The sequence below is a fragment of the Diadema setosum genome, chromosome 7, assembly GCF_964275005.1.
Source record: "Diadema setosum chromosome 7, eeDiaSeto1, whole genome shotgun sequence".
Classification (NCBI taxonomy): domain Eukaryota; kingdom Metazoa; phylum Echinodermata; class Echinoidea; order Diadematoida; family Diadematidae; genus Diadema; species Diadema setosum.
Genome location: NC_092691.1, coordinates 9,313,055 through 9,326,880, shown reverse-complemented (window position 1 = coordinate 9,326,880; position 13,826 = coordinate 9,313,055). Strand labels below are relative to the sequence as shown.

At 42.6% G+C, this 13,826-nt stretch overlaps 1 protein-coding gene across 1 annotated transcript; it reads right to left on the bottom strand.

Moving 5' to 3' along the window:
- Positions 1-6,678: 6,678 nt before the first annotated feature.
- Positions 6,679-13,619, bottom strand: LOC140230794 (uncharacterized). Its single transcript, XM_072310932.1, has 3 exons — positions 13,589-13,619; positions 10,953-11,871; positions 6,679-9,663 (listed from the first exon to the last, which is right to left on the bottom strand). The coding sequence occupies exons 2-3, from the start codon at positions 11,832-11,834 to the stop codon at positions 9,106-9,108; spliced, it is 1,440 nt and encodes a 479-aa protein (XP_072167033.1). The 5' UTR covers positions 11,835-11,871; positions 13,589-13,619; the 3' UTR covers positions 6,679-9,105.
- Between the last annotated feature and the right edge of the window lie 207 nt (positions 13,620-13,826).

Below are 13,826 nucleotides of genomic sequence, written 5' to 3'. Positions count from 1 at the left end.
TTACAAAAATCATAACTTTTGAACAGATTGTCCGATTTTTCTCAGAGTTGCACTGATGTGTTCAACTAATATTGCTGCATTTACTCAATCCATATAATTATAATAATTATTGTGTAATTATGCTTTAAAATGGGAAAAGGGCACTTCATGTGAATTTGCGAGTCTTGGTATATGAATATATAGATACATACATGAAGTATTGTATATATATATATATATATATATATATATATATATATAGATATGTGACCGGCTGGACACGTCCAGTCAGTGTTGACCTACAATAGCTCGGACTCAATTAGACAAAATCAGTCACCTGGTTCTATTTAATAAGGACTGGGAAAAGAAGGAATGCTCAAAGATGATTTTGCTGTGTTTCCGTTGCAAAAGAAGGGTGTCTTTATTACTCCACTTTGTTGCAGTATTCCAAACTAAACCAAAATCCAACCAACTCCAAAATTGTAACATTAGACTGAACACAAAGCAAACGAGTTTAAAACAACGGAGAGCAACTTATAACAAATTCAAAACAACTAATAACAAACAACACTAAAAGCAAATTTAAGACAACGTAAACGCTAAAATCAACGTAGCAACAAAAGTTAAAAGCAAACTTAAACAACGCAAACAACGCAAACAACGCAACACTAAAATCAACGCAGACAACGCAAACGCAACACTAAAATCAACGCAAACAACGCAAACGCAACACTAAAATCAACGCAAACAACGCAACACTATCCGACGCAGAATACAGCAAGTCCGTGTCCCTTTCCCACAGAAGCTCTGACATTACAGCATGTGCAGTGCGCTGGGGTCCATCCACTTGACAGAAGTCTTGGTGTCTTCTTTGTACAAAGGATGAGGGACTGGACTATAGCTACAGCCACAGGAGCAGGTTGATTAAAGTGACGTTGCCTGCTTGGACGCCTTCTCAAGAATGATCAAAGGAGGTGCCCCTTCTGAATAACTTCAGGACCCGCTTTACCCCTCACAGGGATATTCCACTTATGGGGGGGGGGGGGGGGGTGTTCCCCATGATTATGTAAATTACCTCCTGACCTTACACCACCGTGTATGTACCTCTACTAAACAACTAGAGTACTGTGGTATATCATATACCTATATATATATATATATATGTGGAAAAAGAATCAAATAGATAAACATACATATAAATACTACATAATAATGAGCGAGTGTAATCATCACAGGAAAGGGGGGGGGGGGGTGAGTGCTGATATTACTGTGACCCTCGCATTCGCCACCGTTTAAAACCATTGTTGTCCCCAACAATGTAAATAAATAAAACAACAGCATTTAAATGGAATTTAGTCGAGGTCGTATTTGTTGCACGAAGAGGGAAGAGGTTGGGCCTCCATATCTTCGGGGACTTCGGCGTGTCCTCGATGAGCGTCGCTGACGATTTGCGTCGACTTCACTGCGCTTCTTCCGTGGAGGATGACTCGAACTTGGGTCCACATGAGCAATACTGACATCCTCTTCACTCGATACATCTGTACTGTCTTCACCGGCATCGTCTTCACTTTCACTGCTACCCGGCAAAAATGTGCACGCAGTCAGCATATTCCTGTGAAGAGTCCGCTCCCTGCCTGTACTGTCCTCTCTGACAGTGTATACATCCTGGTCAGGGAGCCTGCGTATCACAGTGTAAGGAGACTCACCCCATTTGTCAGCCAGCTTTTGACGACCAATCAGTGCCTTATGTGCCACGAGTACCTTATCTCCATGTTCAAAGGGGGCATCCTTGGTTTTCTTGTCATATGAGCCTTTCTGCTTGGCTCGAGCACTTTCAGCATTTGCAAGGGCGTTTTGATGAGCCTCTTGGAGGGTGTGGCGAAGCTCGTCGACATAGTTGGAGATGGGTTTGTCGTCATCTTCCGGAGGTGTGCCGATGAGGTCAAGGGGGATACGTGGCTCTCTTCCAAACATCAAAAAGAATGGGGAAAACCCTGTTGATGCGTGTTTGGTGCAATTATATGCGTGGGTGAGAGACTCCACGTGCTCCTTCCAGTTCGGCTTCTGCGATGGCTCCAGTGTCCCTAACATGTTAAGGAGTGTACCATTGAAACGTTCTGTCATTCCATTCCCCTGTGGGTGATACGGCGTTGTCCTGCTCTTTTGTATGTGAAGTAGGTCACATAACTCACGCACTAGAGCTGCCTCAAAACACCTGCCTTGATCACTATGGATGCGTTCAGGTATGCCATAGTGAACTATGTACCTGCTCCACAAAGTCCTAGCCACTGTTTGAGCAGACTGGTCTCTAGTAGGAAAAGCTTGGGCGTGGCGAGTAAAGTGATCCGTGACCACCAGGACATTCTCTATACCTCCCCGTGACGTCTCTAAGCTAAGGAAATCGATACATACCAGTTCAAGTGGTCTGCTTGACTTGATGGGTTGAAGTGGGGCTTTGGACTTTGCTCCTGTCGTCTTCCGGACAGTGCATCTTCGACACCTCTGGATGTACTGCTGGACTATCGTCTTCATGCCAGGTAAGTCGAATCTGTCTTGCATGAGTGCCAAAGTCTTGTCAAGTCCGAGATGACCCATTTCAACGTGTGCCCTACGGAGAGCCAGCTTTCTCAGACCTTTAGGCAGAACGAGTAGTCTACGATCTCCTCTACTATGCCACAGTACACCATTCTCGCAGATGTGAAGACTATCCCACTGTCGAAGCAGCAAGCGAGCAACAATTGCTTCCTTTCGCAACTGACGTGAGGCTGGTCTCTGTCCGGCTTGAAGGAGCTCGACGACTCGGCTGATTACGACATCCTCTCCCTGCAGCTGTGCAAGCTCTTCCACATCTACGCCTGCCAACAAAATAGATGAGCCATCATCATGTTGCTCTGCAGGTGCAACATTAACGTTGTGGCTGGGTGCCGCCTGATGCAAGGGTGAGTCATCCTTCGTTTGCTCTGCTGCTGTATTGACTGGCACGTCTAATGCTTGTTTCACATCTGAAGAAGGGGTCCGGGACACCTCAGGCTCCTCCTCACCAGTGTTATTCCCCGTTGTCACCTGCGTCTGGTAGCTTGTTCCAGTTCTGCCAGGGCTACATTGGTTGAATGTACCCACAGACTGCCGGCCTCGTCTGCAGGTCGAACTAGTTTAAAGGATGCTGAGGTCCACGGAAGCCTTGCGAGTTTTGTCGATTGGGACAAGTCCGTGAATAGTGGCCAGGCTGTCCACAGGTATAGCAAGCGTTGCTATGTTGTGGTTGCCTACCACTTCTTCCTCTCCCTCTCCGACTGCCACCTTGGGCGGTCCATGGTTGCTGCAACCTACTCTCAAATCCCGCGAGCCTCCTCTGCTGGTCTTCCATCACCTTATGGAAGAGGGCCATATGCTGTTGCTGTGTGGAGGCCAGCTCTTGGATACTCCTGGTGAGTTGCTCTATCGTCTGTGCATCCTTCGAGGTCTCCTTCACATCTTGCCGGTATACCTGAGCCGTGGTCAGACGATCCTCCGATTCAATTACGTGCAGTTCCCATCTAAGTTCTCGGAATGTCATCTCCCTCGGCCTCATAGGAGCTAGACGAGCCTTGACCTTCTGGTCCCTCAAGCCGAACATGAATTGGGTCGTAAGCATAGCGTCCCGCACAGGCTTTTCAACCATGGCCGCTTGGTCCCCCTTATCTCGTGCGACCCTCAGCTTTGCCTCCAGTGCAACGGCGTACTCGGATGGAGTTTCGCTGGCCTGCTGAGTCCGGGCGTAGAAGCTCGCCATGGGTGACGTCGTCCAGTCGCGGTCCCCATACTCGTCGAGAAGCTCTCGGAAAGCCAGCGCAGGCGTCATCTCCTCGTCACCACGGAGCTCCAAATTCAGGATGAGGTCCCGCGCTCTTCCCCCTGTATGCCTAACAATTTCATTGAACTGCATTTGTGGTGGCATTGGGCCTTTAGATTCTATTACATACTTCATATCACGCACCCAATCCTCTACTTTGATTCCCCCCTTACCTGAGAAGACATTGACGCCCTTCACTTGATGTGACACCACGAGCCTCGGCTCGGCGTAATGAACTGGTCCTGTCTCTGTGTCGGCTCAGGAACGGGGTCGAATCCTGCCATCTGAAGCGGGGTTACAGCTGGTCTCGGGTACTGCCACGTAACTGAAGTCATCTGGTCCAGCGTCGACATCGCTCTCGGCATGCTGCGGGGATCGTCCGCTGGAGTTCTCACATCACTCGGTGGAATGGGAGAGGCCATCTTGACGACTAATTAGACAGTGTTGCGTTGCTATTTCTTTAAACCTTATCAATTTATTAATCAATTTAGAGTTTAAGTGTATACGAGCTTCCTTCTTTTCAGTAATCCCGGGTTTCGGCACCAAAATTATGTGACCGGCTGGACACGTCCAGTCAGTGTTGACCTACAATAGCTCGGACTCAATAAGACAAAATCAGTCACCTGGTTCTATTTAATAAGGACTGGGAAAAGAAGGAATGCTCAAAGATGATTTTACTGTGTTTCCGTTGCAAAAGAAGGGTGTCTTTATTACTCCACTTTGTTGCAGTATTCCAAACTAAACCAAAATCCAACCAACTCCAAAATTGTAACATTACACTGAACACAAAGCAAACGAGTTTAAAACAACGGAGAGCAACTTATAACAAATTCAAAACAACTAATAATAAACAACACTAAAAGCAAATTTAAGACAACGTAAACGCTAAAATCAACGTAGCAACAAAAGTTAAAAGCAAACTTAAACAACGCAAACAACGCAACACTAAAATCAACGCAAACAACGCAAACGCAACACTAAAATCAACGCAAACAACGCAACACTGTCCGACGCAGAATACAGCAAGTCCGTGTCCCTTTCCCACAGAAGCTCTGACATTACAGCATGTGCAGTGCGCTGGGGTCCATCCACTTGACAGAAGTCTTGGTGTCTTCTTTGTACAAAGGATGAGGGACTGGACTATAGCTACAGCCACAGGAGCAGGTTGATTAAAGTGACGTTGCCTGCTTGGACGCCTTCTCAAGAATGATCAAAGGAGGTGCCCCTTCTGAATAACTTCAGGACCCGCTTTACCCCTCACAGGGATATTCCACTTATGGGGGGGGGGGTGTTCCCCATGATTATGTAAATTACCTCCTGACCTTACACCACCGTGTATGTACCTCTACTAAACAACTAGAGTACTGTGGTATATCATATACCTATATATATGTGGAAAAAGAATCAAATAGATAAACATACATATAAATACTACATAATATAATGAGCGAGTGTAATCATCACAGGAAAGGGGGGGGGGGTGAGTGCTGATATTACTGTGACCCTCACATATATATATATATATGATAAAAACCTGCCATTTTAGGCTTTTTTCACACATAATATTATATACATGTATCTATTCATATATATATATATATATATATATATATATATATATATATACATACCAAGACTCGCAAATTCACATAATATAGTATATAACCTACGAATGGAAAGTGCAAGGTTATGTGCATGTAGGTGTGTGTGTGTAAGAGAGAGAGAATTCAGACCAAAAATTGTTTTACAGTCTATCGATATATCATGAAGAGGATCTCATTCAGTTTCAGTTGAAAAACAATAATCATGGAAGGAAAAGGAAACGAAGTGATCGTCTCTTTTAGACAACCTTTCTGTCTGCAAAGTCGTATTTTCAGTCAAATACAGTACGTTGCATAGTTCCCTTGCCATGTGACTGTCACAACAAACACATCACAAGGATTACAAATCAATTCTTGACATTAAAAAAACAAACAAAAAAAAAAACACAAAACAAAAAAACAAAAACAAAAAAAAACAACAACGTGATTTCAATTGCCATGGCAACCCTTGTATCCTGTTATCTTGGGCTCATTGTAAACACACACACAATGCAAAAACAAAAACAAACAAACAAACAAACAAACAAACAAACAAACAAACCCAAAACAGAAACCTTCGAAATCACATTCAACTATTCACCAACTTTTACCTTCAAACCACACACACCATCACAGGACCTTTTCAACACACATGATGGACACACGAAATCCTTCACACAATTCTCTAATCTTGTGAAAATACCGGTACAATTGTACCAATTCTTTTCTTGTCCTTTTTGAGGCCGCCACGCATGTCAAGCTATGCTTCTTGTGCCATTCCATGCATTTTTTTTTCATGTAATACAATGTACACGCTGCTAACTAGGCATATAAGAAAAACTGAGCATACAAAGAATGGACTCTATGTTCTTTGCAACAGCAATCATGTGTTGTATACTGTATTTTGTTTGTCGATTCTTAGTTTATCAGTTGCTGTTATAGGGGAGAAACGCAGGGGAAAAAATCATCAAAGTGTAGTGCATAATTTATGTGCATGTACGCATACCAGACGCATGCACCCAATGGAATTAAGACCTCATTAGACAGTAAACTTACTTTAGTTTCACAGGGGATACCATGACATTAGCCAAATCACAGTTAAAGGTAGTCTTTTTAAAGATTGGGGTTCAATTTTACGAATACCTCATTTTCAGAGATAGTGACATACCACTGATTGCTCAGTTTCATTCTTTCCTTTTTGTTTCTACTTTTTAATGGGATAATGACACCACAAACATACACATCACAAACAGATCCACGAAAGTTGAGAATGACTGTGAACAAAGGTTTAGGAATTTCAGTTTCTGCAAGCCACTTGCAAAATAGTTTTTATTTTGCCATCAGCAGAAATCATTGGCATTCTAATCAAATTAAGAAGCAACAACTGTGAGCAAAAATAATTGGCATCTGATCACCCAGTTTGGCAGTTCTTAGATGCCTAAGAGCGTTGAGGCAAAGCAAGACTAAGCAACTACTGTATATGCCATATATTTCTTGAGTCTAAATTTTCGTGAATCGAGACTTCCCGACGATTTCGTGAGTGGTTAAATTCACGGTCGTGGAGTCCTTAACTGAACAGAAAAATGTGTATGCGTACATCCCATTCATATCGGGATCAGAGTCAATATTTTCGTGTGTCTTTATTTTCGCTAATTGCAGCTGACTCGCGAAATTCACGAAAATAAACACCTCGCGAAATATTCGGTGTATACAGTACATGACAACAGAACACATGAGCATGGTGTGATATAGACTTGATGCCTGTCTTGGGGCCCCTTCTCCTGGACCCTTAACCCGTAGGAGTGGGGCAACCATCTCCTTTTGGTGTAGGGGGATTCCTATGTTATGGTGGATATCAGATTACAAACCCTTTTGATTACTGTATACACCATTTATTTAGCGAGTCTAAATTTTCACAAATTGGGACCTCCCAACGATTTCGCAGGTGGTTAAATTTGTGATCGTGGAGTACAGTACTGAACGGAAAAACGCATACACTGTACGTGCACGTCACATACATATCGGGATCAGAATCAATATTTTCGTGTGTCTTTAAATTCGAGAATAGCACCAGATTTGCGAAATGCGCGAAAATAAAAACCTTGCAAAATATTTGGTGTATACAGTATTAGCAACATAAAGTTCCTCATTAATAAAAAAGATTAAAGACCAAGTGGAATGGGAATACCATGCAATAGGAAGGCTGGTCCAACGAGCAGTTCTATTCTAACAGGCTTCAAGTGCTAATTATGGTTCTTAATTGAACTCCAGAGGGCAGCAAACGAAGATCAATTCAATGTGGTCAAAATTCTCTCCCCACACTAAAGGGTATTTAAAATACATGTACTGTACATCTATTTTGTTTTATATTTCCTACGATGTACAATGTACTTTGTGTATCACAAGCAACTTCAGCAGAATAAAGATGACAACTTCTGCCTGATATTACACTTAGAATTTACCTCCTAGGGTAAGAACTGGGAGATTTTCTCTAAGGGCAATGGGCCAGAAGATTGATGCCTGTTAATAGGAGTCTCCTTGCAAATGAATAAGAGTACCAGCAACACTCACGTAACTTGCCACACTTGTCATTCTGAATGCTCAACTGAAAAAAACTGTATTTTTAAAGCTAATTTGCTTTCTTTCACAATATGTTGAAGTGTACAGATTGTGACAACACCTGAATCAAAAAAAAAAAGAAGAAAAAAAAGAAAGAAAGATACAGCCAGACATGACTAGAGAATTCCTCAAATTATTCTCAAGAAAACAGCTTATGAGAGCACAATTTTGTGTCGCTGGTTCTTCAATGCAGGCAATCGAAATCAAAGCTAAAAACAGAACTCCACACTACAAGACTTGGAGCAAACACAACGCCATCTTATTTTCTTCTTTATGTTTGATTTTATCTAGAAATGTTTCTTTCATAGTGTCATCATACAACAACTGATGACACATTGCTAAAAATACCATATTGTGCGACTGGTGTATTCATCAGTGATCATACTATTCTGATCCTAGTTCTCATGAATTCATCTCAACGGTGTATACAATAAGTTCATCTTTTCTGTATCAAAAGTAAGCTCCGTGTCTTTTCTGGATTTTAGTTGAGGGATTTCACAGTCCTAGCATTACTGTGGTAAACAACATGCAAATATATGTAGTTGATATTGCCGTTGACCTTTGATGAGGCATTGTGACTCTGTGGTATGGACCAACAGACTCTGAATTTTGAGATCCTGGTTCAAGTCCACCAGCAGCAACAGGTGTGCCCTTGGGCAAGGCACTTTATCCTTATTTCCCGATCCTTTGGCGTGCTCTTTGGTCCTGTGTATAGTTGCCTATGTGCATTAACTGCTTTCTTAGCCATCACCTACTGCAAATCCAAACCTCATGCTGAAAAAAAAAATCCAATGAATCCAGAAGGGATTACAGCTTTAAAAACATACAGGAGGGTTAGAATATTTTCAAACATGTCTCCTTGCACATTTCTAATCAGTCCATCCTTATACATGACATATGATATGCATGAGGGATATCATTCAATATAGCATTTTTAACTGCAGAAATTCCAATTAGCTTCATTCACGGTTGGTGGGAAGGCATATATGCACAAAGATATTTAGCATGCATTTTTTTAATAAAAAAAAAAAATACATGCCTTTTTTGTTACAGTAACGTGCATTAGCCTTTTGCCTGTAGGGTGAATGGCAATATTCAGTTATCATCATCGCTTTCATCATCGATCACTTCACCATCTTCTGGTTCAGAATCCTCATTTCTCTTTGGAATATCCTCCTCTGCAATGTGCTGGCCAAACAGGAAACTGCTGCTCTCCTTTCTCGAGTCAACAAATTCACTCTGTGTGAGTTGTCCTGCCCTTGCATTGTTTGATGGCTCATTTTCTTCATTCTCCCCTGACTGAAACACGACGCCTCCATTGCTAGTATTGGGTCCAGAGATATCACCTTCCAATTTGGTGTCCCATTCATCATTCATATCTTCCTCCGCCTCTCTATCTTCCACTATCTTCTCATCATCAGCAACATCATTGTCATTGTTCTCTGCCTCCTTCACGTTTCTGTCATCCGTGTCCATGCTCGAACCGGCAATCTTCCTCGTGTGTCTGTGCTGCTTCCGTCGTCGCTTACGCTCGGCCTCGAAGATCTTCTTCTCTTCGGCAAAGATCTCCTTGATGTCCTGCGGGGAGACGTCGGGATCGGTCTTCATCATGTGAATGAACACCCCGCCGGGTGACCTCCTTCGAGATCGATTCTGTGAAAAAGGAGATTGACATCGAACACAGAACAAAGTGAAAAAAAAAATAACTTACAGGAAAGTAAAACATTTCTGTCATACATGTATTACTATCGAGATAAAGTTTACAAAATGACATGAATTGGTGACAGATTGAACAATTCAAAAGAGGAATAAAGTTAAAGCCTTTTTGTTTATAGGTATAACTAGGGAATTGTCAAATATGTGACTAGCTGTGGAAAAATCTTTTTCCACTTTTCTTGAAAGTACTATAGTATGACAATCTCCTCCTCTGGAATCACGATACAAACTGAAGAAAACTTGTTTTATAACGTGACAAAGATAGGACTATGAAAACTTGTGAATTAGTACAAAATGCAAAATTCACAGAAACTGTGCATATAACAATGAATGAAAAGTTATGTACAAATTTTTCAAAGTTGAATATCCCCTTTACTGCTGTATCAAAAAAACTGCAACATTCTTAATACTATGTCCAAATTTTGACAATTTGAACACCATTGCATTCAAAACTGTACAACAGAAAAGAAGGGAGAAAGTTTTGGTTTCCTTGAAACTCTGCAGGATCATTTCTGTTCACATCTGCTTTCGGACTGTATAAATAAAATATCTGACCATCAGAATGCAAACTTAAAGATGTTAGACTGCTTTGTGTAAAATTTGTGATCAAATGACTGCTGGCATATGATGACATAAATGGTATCCCGTGGTACCAAATAAAAATCAGCCATTTTGTTGAATTATTTATTTTCTTAAAAAGGTTGTACCCTGGGTGCCAAAAAGAGGAAATTATTTTGGTGCTGGAGCTACATGTAGCGCATGCTAGCCACTGCACTGCACTGCACTGCACTGCACTGCACTGAAGCACACGCTAGTGGTAGCACAGCGTGCCATGCACGCATAGTAGTATAACATGCAGTGGTATATCACATGGGAATGACTATGTACATGCACACACAGTGCATGCATTTTTCTCTGGCTGTCCTCAAGTGGACGTGAAGTGGTGCTACACAACGCCGTAACCCGGGGTACTATGGTACCCCGGGGTAACGCGTGATGCATCATATATATCACAAGGAATATTCTGGCCCAAATTTCATTCCATATGGATAAGGTATAAACAGCAAGATAGAGAGATTTCTCAATGTGCACTTTTGTAATGCTGTATGCATATTTACAGGACACATATGTACAAAAAAAAATATTAGCAAATATCAATGTAAAATTACAACACAAGAGTCAAATCAGGTAAATTACAACTGTGAGATAAAGTGACTGAGGTTTACCATGATCATCATGCCACCATCATGCTCGATTTTCTCCGTCTGCTTCCAGATTTCAATAGATTTCTTGACTCCTAACACTTTGACAATCCTTAGCACAAGGTCCCTCTTAGGCTCTTGAAGGCTGTAAGCTAGCTGGCCAGCGACAACCTTGACCTCGCCATTTGGGTCAATGTCTATTGATTTCATGGGCGTCTCCGGCTCGGGACTCTCAGGTCGCACTCCAAGTCGGCTCTTGACATTGGCTCGCCGGAAACTGTCTGCAACCATAGAGCCTCGTTTTTTCAGACGCTCGCGCAGATCTTCACCATCAGTCTTTCCCTTGGCTTCCTCTTCCTCCTCACTGCGTCCAGGAGAGTCTGTCGCCAGCCAGGCATCATCTTCCTCTTCACCGACGCCTTTCGTGAGCTTTCTTTTGTGCTGGGGGGCACCGTCTGGAAACATCCCACTCACAGCTCCAAGGGGGAGATTTTCTGAGTAGCTGTAGCTCTCCACATCCCGTGACATCACGGAGCTGACGCCAAATGACGTGATCTCTCTCTCCACCTGTTCTTGTCTCTGCTCCTCCACGATACTCCCCCAGACATTGTTTATTCGACGCTTACTGCCCGCTTCACTGTTCCCACCATGACTCATTCCTCGCCCGCCATGTCCGGGTCTAAGTTGCGATAGAGATTTGTCGCGGCCGTCCAAACTGCTGTGGCGGGGACCACCGTGTGAGCTATGTGGAGCAGCGTATGTTTTCTGTCTCTTCCACTGCTGCTCCTCATCACTATCACTGCCCTCGCTGGAATCATCATCACTGGAGTCAAACTTTCTCACTACACTGCCACGATACGAAGACCCCTTCTTTGGGGTTGTCTGACGCTGTGTGAAGGATGACATATTGACAGCCTCAACACAATGGTCTTTGACACCAAACCTGAAACAGAAGATAAAGAAAGTTAATTATTTGTGGATTACCAAACAACTTATTAATTATAGTAGTATACAGTACTATAGATTTGAGCTACCTTAACTTGTAACTGCCAGATGGCAATCATACTATTATATCAACAAAGGTATTTCAGCTGAATTTATCCTGATAGAATGGCTACAGCAACTGACAGCATATTATTTCTGACTGAAGTAAAGAGAGAGGGGACATATAGGCCTACATTGTGCATCATTCACATTTACAATCTTTGAATATGTAAAGAGACAGAAAAGGTGTTAACTACAGTCATGTGCACCAGTGGTGACACGACATTTGCTCCCGCAACAATTGCTCCAGTCTTATTTTCTCCAAGGACTTAGGGTTAGGGTTTGGGTTGTGATAGGGTTTTAGGGTTAGTTTGATATGAGGATTAGGATTAGGGTTAGGATTATGTTTGTGGGTAGAATTTATGTTTGGCTTAGCGTGGAGATATTTGATGGGAGTAAATGTTGCAGGAGCCAATGTCATGGAAGCGAATAAGGAAAGTACGTATTATGATGAATGGGTGCACTGTACTGCCATCTTGAATGAAATGACATCATTTAGTAAACTCTTAGTGTGCCATGTTGACACAACTGCCTCAGTCAACTTGCCAACTTTGCATTGTCATAATTTGCTCAAATGCACAACAGCACCAAACAACTGATAAATAGCAACATGACATATGTTACGGTGAAAGCAACAGCATGCGCTGCTGTCTCAGAATATTTAAATGTGGCACACATCATGTACTTGTTAATGATCTTGCTGCACTTCTTTTACACTGTTAGGCCTGTTGGGAAACATTTGCATATGAACATATAAATCCAGTCTTCTGGACAAATTACATGAAAAAAGCCAGTCTTAAAAGCAGAATCTAAACACATTCTTACAAAGATTTGAAGGACAGAGTGCAAATAACTGAAAATGATGCCAGATTAATTTTATAAATAGGGAGCCTATAGTGTATTAAAGCTCTTTTTCTTGGCTATGTAACGAGGGCCATTAGTAAACATCAAATCGCGATCGGGCACTATTCTGCTATTCTTGTGAACTAACAATATCATGTTCATTCCCATAGTAACCAACAGGGCTGTACTTAGTGCAGAGAAGAGTCCCTTTGAACTTGGTAATGGTACCCCTGGCCTCCCCCCCCCCCCCCCCCACATAGATCCTAGTCCTACTTTGTTTTTGTTTGTTTGCTCTTATCCACCCTGCCCCCTGGCCCTTCGGCCTTCCAAGTTCTTACAACGACAACGTATTGACACGATTGAACCCGAATCCATTAGTAGACTGTCCAGACCATACCCAGGGATACCCTATAGCTATAAACGCCAGGACTCCAGAATCCGGACGCCCTTTACTGGACTTCAAAATCCAGCCAGCACATGCACCCACCATATTTCGAATCTAACAATTGTTAATAGGCCCTGGCTAAATCTGACGTACGAGTCACGCAATCCTATAGGACATACACACTACACCAAAATGAATATGTGGGTCACTTATAAACATACTTTGAGCCTCGTTAATATTACCAATATCATTAGCCTCTAATCCTAGCACCAGTATTTTCCAGAGACTCAGAATATAGGCTACAGAGTTAGTTTCTGTCACTAGGCCTAGGATAAAATTTGGGGTTATCATCTGATTCTAGACAATACACAAATGGACGTCAATTTACCCAGGGATTGTGATTCCACGAGTCTTCACCGCTGAGGGTCGCAGCCCGATATCAGCAAGGCAATAAAACCTGGTAATCGTTGTTGCATGCACACCGAGCGACCCCGTCGACCGCGCGATGCCTAGCCTTGGCTTGCCGCGCCGCGCATCGCACGCTAAACGCTGTGATAGCTTCTAGCATCTTATCTCAGCAAAAGAGCATCTCTTCGCATACGATATCAGCCATCTCACGAAATGGA

Coding starts and splice junctions, on each gene's coding strand:
- LOC140230794 (XM_072310932.1), bottom strand. CDS start 11,834: ATGTCATCCTTCACACAGCGTCAGACAACCCCAAAGAAGGGGTCTTCG. Junction 9,664..10,952: donor ATGGTGGCATGATGATCATG/GTAAACCTCAGT, acceptor CCTTTTTCACAG/AATCGATCTCGAAGGAGGTC.